The sequence below is a fragment of the Pteropus vampyrus genome, unplaced genomic scaffold (genome assembly GCF_000151845.1).
Source record: "Pteropus vampyrus isolate Shadow unplaced genomic scaffold, Pvam_2.0 Scaffold2, whole genome shotgun sequence".
NCBI classification, from domain to species: domain Eukaryota; kingdom Metazoa; phylum Chordata; class Mammalia; order Chiroptera; family Pteropodidae; genus Pteropus; species Pteropus vampyrus.
In genome coordinates this window covers 16,647,481-16,652,757 of record NW_011888783.1, presented here as the reverse complement: position 1 = coordinate 16,652,757, position 5,277 = coordinate 16,647,481, and the positions used below count along the sequence as shown (strand labels likewise).

General features: G+C 37.9%; 1 protein-coding gene across 3 annotated transcripts in view; it reads left to right on the top strand.

Annotated features, from left to right (window-relative positions):
* CDCA7 (cell division cycle associated 7) overlaps positions 1 to 1,931 on the top strand; it is a 12,661-nt gene extending 10,730 nt beyond the window's left edge. For 2 of the 3 annotated variants that reach the window (XM_011357404.2, XM_023529436.1), the window contains 2 exons: positions 166 to 302; positions 622 to 1,884. In XM_011357404.2, coding sequence (XP_011355706.1) covers positions 166 to 302; positions 622 to 652 — 168 coding nt within the window. In that variant the 3' untranslated portion in view covers positions 653 to 1,884. Of the gene's footprint in view, positions 1 to 165; positions 303 to 621 lie in introns of all 3 variants that reach the window. The other variant, XM_011357396.2, reaches the window with a different exon arrangement.
* Positions 1,932 to 5,277: the final 3,346 nt, after the last annotated feature.

Sequence of the window (5,277 nt, the reverse complement as noted above, 5' to 3'; positions counted from 1 at the left end):
GGAGAGAAGTAGGTTTGCTTTAATTATGCCTTTTTTTTTAATTAAAAAAAAAAAAAAGACTCAAATGCAATTGATGGTAACTACCTTATAGGTTAAATAGGAATACATAAGTAAGGGAGAGAAGTAGGTTTGCTTTAATTATGCCTTTTCACAATTCTCCTTCAGAACTGGCATTGCCCACCTTGTCGAAGAATCTGCAATTGCAGTTTCTGTCGGCAGCGAGATGGGCGGTGTGCGACTGGGGTCCTTGTGTACTTAGCCAAATACCATGGCTTCGGGAATGTGCATGCTTACTTGAAAAGGTAATGGTTGGTTTTTCTCTTTTCCATACCCAAATCTTACCTTGATTTATGTGTCTTAATAAAAGGATAATAGAAGTCAGAGTAGTGGTTATCTCTGGGTGGGGGTGCAGGCGTTGACTGGAAAGGGGCACACTGAGAGTCTGGGAAACATTTTACATTTTCATATGGGTAGTGGTAACTCACGTGCACACTCATGTGTGTATAAAAATTGAAGTCGTACACTTAAGATGTTATAACTCAATAAAAATATTTTAGTCATTCAAAAGAGAATTCTTAGTTTGAAAATGATATCCTGACGTGTTACATTTTCTTTTTTCAGTCTGAAACACGAATTTGAAATGCAAGCATGATAGCTGGAAGATCCACTACCTGCCTTCCACTGCATAATATTCCTGGTTAAAGTTTTCACTTTTGTCATGTGATTGAAACCCAAGTTAAGAATTTTGATGGTCAATCTGTTTTATAGGAAAGTCAAATCAGGTTAATCTCATTAGACGGATGTTTCTGAGCATCATGGAAGCATATTGCTTGCTAGCCATACTTTGCCCTCTTGCCATTTCTCCTTTGATTTCCCCTGCCCCTCACCACCCCCCTCTATTTCCAGTGGTTCTCTTTCACCATCTAGTTTCTGATTTTTTTTTCAATGACAATTTTATGAAAGCAGGCTTGATTTAATTGGTGTTGAAATAGCCCTGGAAGCCACCTATAAAACCAAGCACTTAGAAACACAGTAGTAGTGTTAACTAACTACATCTATTGAATTCCAGAGACTAGCGCTCTAACTTGTTTACATGAAAACAATGGATATGATTTAGTGTTTGTACTAGTTGATATTTCTAACAGACTCAAGGCGCAGAAGTCTTAAAATCACGTGGAGAAATGAGGTCATCATTGGAAAGTGGAGTATGTTGCTTTGGATGCCTCAAGAATATTCTGTGTATTGTGCTTATTAGACAAGTCGCAGCTGAGGCTTAGTTGCTGCTGATTTCTTCCACCATGGGGTTGGGGTGCATCAGGCTCACACAGTCCTGACCCAAAGGTTTGTGGGCAGTGCTATACTTGAGGTCATTGTAGAGTAGAAAAGATATCCTAGGGAATTAGGATGGCGAGTCTTCAGAAATAGGCTGATTTGAATTCATGGTATAAAACTTTGGTAATAATGGTAGTTTACCAAGTTTATTTCAGTACACAAATATGTACGGTATTTCAAATAAATTCTTGATCATTTTGCATGGAAAATTAATACTAACACTAGTCTACAATTGTTTGCAGTTTTTGCTTTCTTGAAGACATAAGCTAGGCACAGAGTTCGTGTTCAGGTTTTTAAGCACTTTGAGAACAATGACAAGTGCCTTTTTGGAGATGGGTAACTTTCCAGTTTCTTAACTTGATGTCTGTGCCACTTTAGTTTCTGGGCAGAATTCATGTGTCATCTCCCCCTTCCTCATTTTTTACATTAATCAAATCGTCTGAGAGAGGTGGAATCTGCTTTGCATGTGCAGCCTGTTGCTATGCCCATTTGGTGTTTATTGCGTAATTGGACCTTGAATCAATAAATGTAAATAGAGCTTTTGATCTGTAATGCTTTTATACAAAGTTTTTATTTTAATAATAAAACATTTTGTTTTAGCTTGTCTGCTTTTTTTAAATCTTCAATGCTCAATCTTACTGCACTGAATTCTATTTTTTTCCCCCTTATATTTAAACAACAGACCATTTCTGCCTTTTCTAGTCTCCCTTTTGGTTTAAATTTCTGAAGGTCAAGGGCCAGCTCTTTTGAAGAGGGTCTAGCTTGGTGATATGACTCCTAGCTTCGATCAGAAAATCAACCAAGACGGATACATCGCCGGATAGAAAATAGTATGTGCTCATGAAGTTTTATAATGTTGGTTTCTTTTACCATTTGCCAACCCAAGAACTAACAGTGATTTCACAATACCTGACTTGCTTTTATCAACCATTCAAATATCTATTAAAGGCACACTGTGCTTTGAAGCCTGGTCCAGGACTGAGAGCTTCAAAAAGACAAAAGCATGGTCCGAAAGCTCCCGATTATTGGACCACGGCAAAAACTATAGTTGGTGGCCAGATCATGCTGCAGCCTATTATTCATGTGGCATCTGAACTGAGTATGTTATTGTACCTTTTTAGAGGTTTGTAAAAAAAGCATGTGACAGGCAGTATGGTCCACAAAGCCTAAAATGTTTAGTTCTGGTGCTTTACAGAAAGTTTGCTGACTCCTCTAGACTTATCTGCGAAACCATGTTTACCTACACATATTTGGGGAGCACAAGCTAAATGAAGTTTTTGTTTGTTCATGGTGTGTGTGCGCAGCCTATGTAATCTTATGGGTAGGTCAGCGTACTTACCACCACAGCCAAGATGCAAGTATGGTTTTTTAAAATTACATTTTAATTTTTAAAATTTTATTTTTAATTATAGTTGATATGTCTTAGTCTTAGTTTTGGGTGTACAACAGTGATTCAACATTTATATGCCTTATAAAAGCACAGTAAGTCTAGTAACCATCACTGTACATTAGTTATGATATTGTTGACTGTTCCCTATGCTGTATTTTACATCCCGTGACTTATAACTGGAAGTTTGTGCTTTTAATTATGGTTGATATTTAATATTTTATATTTTAGGTGAACAACATAGTGGTTAGACATTTATATGATTTATGAAATGATCCCCCAGTTAGTACCCATCTGGCACATACACTTACTAAAATATTACTGACTATAGATATATATATAATACATATATATACACATACATATATATCCCCTATGCTTTACATCCTTGTGACTATTTTATGACTGCCAGTTTGTACTTAATCTCGTCACCATTTTCGCCCCAACCCTAAATGAAGTTTTATAACATATTCTACATAGATGAAAAAGGAATGTTTTTCTCCCCCATAAACTTGGAATTCTAAGAACCCAAATTATCCAACACTTTGTGAAATTGAGAAGCTGAAGATTTTCAGAGTTATTCAAAACTGGTGGTTGTTTAGAACATTGTAGTGTTATGTTTTACTATTACAAAGTAGAACTAATAATGGTTTTTATTAAAAATATTGACTAATAACAGTTGATTCCTGAGGGCTTACTCTTAAGAGGTTTACAATCTAGTGGAGAAACTAACAAAAACCTACAAATAATTGGAGTAGGAATGAAGAAAGAAGAAATAATTGGCATTTTCTCATTACCAAGCGTTTTACAGCATTGATGGCCCATGGATTTTGTAATGACTCCCACCTGACAAGGAAACCTTAGATTAGTTGTTCAGTCCCAGTCTTGCCTGTGGGAGCCCCAGGCTTTCTCCCACACACTCTATTGCAGAGCTCCACACACCATCCTTAGATTTGAGAGAACTCGAGTTTTGACAAGTATGAGAAATAGCATTATGGCAGTCATGCTCCAGGAATTTTTTTATAGGTCTCTCCATCCTGGATTCTCCTTGTTTGAGATGGTATTCACCTTTATTTCTCCTACTAAGTGGTTGAGAAATGAAGTAGAAATTATAATGGACTTCAATAATTGCATAGTGAAGAAGGGCAAAGGCAGTAGAGGATGCTGCAGGAGGGTTTATTGGTGTTTTAGTTAGAAAAAAGTGAGAGGGAGCTCCTGATGGCTCAGGGTCAGGTAGAAAATTGTGTTATTTGCAGATCAGAGGAATGGAGTAGTTCAGTGCTTTGGAGTGGAGCTGGAGAGTATTAGGTGCTGAGAGGAACAAAAAGTGGGCAAATGTTACTTAATGTTAACTATATATTTATGGGATAATATCTCAAAGATGAGGAAGTAAATCCAGAGAGGTTGAGAAAAATGCCCAATGTCACATAGCTAAAGGGGCAGAACTAGACTAATGTATTCCAGTTTTTTTCCTTTTTTTTTTTTTTTTGCAAAACAGCTTTCCTGCTTTGGCAGTCAGAAAAGCAGGAGGAGGTTAATCAGGTTCTGTCAGTGAGAGCAAGGGCATCTTGGATGTGGAGCAAGCTGACTGAATGGCTTCCGCAGAAACACTTGAGCAAGAAGACAAGCAGAGCTGGGAAGGGGCTGAGAGCTGTGTGGTCAGGAGGGGTTAGGAGGAAGATAGTAGGAAACCAATGTATTGGATCGTCTAGCCTAGATGCTGAAACCCCTCATGCTTTTAACTTCAGAACATTATAGTCCTGTGTATAGGTAGGAGAAGACTCCCTGTATTAACTACAAGGTTGGGGAGGAGGAGCATAAGAGGAGGGCAAGAACTTCAAAGGAGGTGTTGCTATGAGACAATGGAGGATGGACTAGAGCTTGGAATGGCAGTAGGGAGCGAGGGATCTTTAATGTGCAAGGAATGGACTCTTGGTTGCAGAGAAATTGGCAAGTTCCAGGTAGAGAGGCCTTTATCCATGATAATATCCAGGTGGTGCAAGACTTGTTTGAAGGAAAGAGCAAGAGACAAAGGAGATAGCACTTAAGGCTAAAAGTCACTAACACTTGTACTTTGTCAGTCTCCCTTGCCTTTTGTTTTATACAGTAGCATTTATACTACATGTACAACTTTTTTAGCATGAAGATTGTCAAAATTTTAAATGGCTATACAGTATTTCTTTATATGAGTGGTCCATAACTTACTTAAACAATTCCCAATTTGTGGGTATCTGGATTGTTAACAATCTTTTGCTGTTATAAATAACGCTGTAATTAGTATTGTGCCTAAATCTTTGGTTAAAATAGATTTCTAGAAGGTGAAGTAACTTAATTATAGGAATGAAGAGAGGTAAGATTTTGGGATTTTGGAGAGTGGGGCTGGTCTACAGATTTAAGCTGCCCAGAGTTCTAGGTGGACTTGGATGCAGCCCAAGGATGGAGGGAGAGGAGGTGAGCTACTTGACCAGATACCAAAATGGGAAGCATGTCTCTCTGTGGGTGGATTCAACCTGTAACATTGCAAATGTGTATCGCTGGCCAAATAAGAAACATTTTTT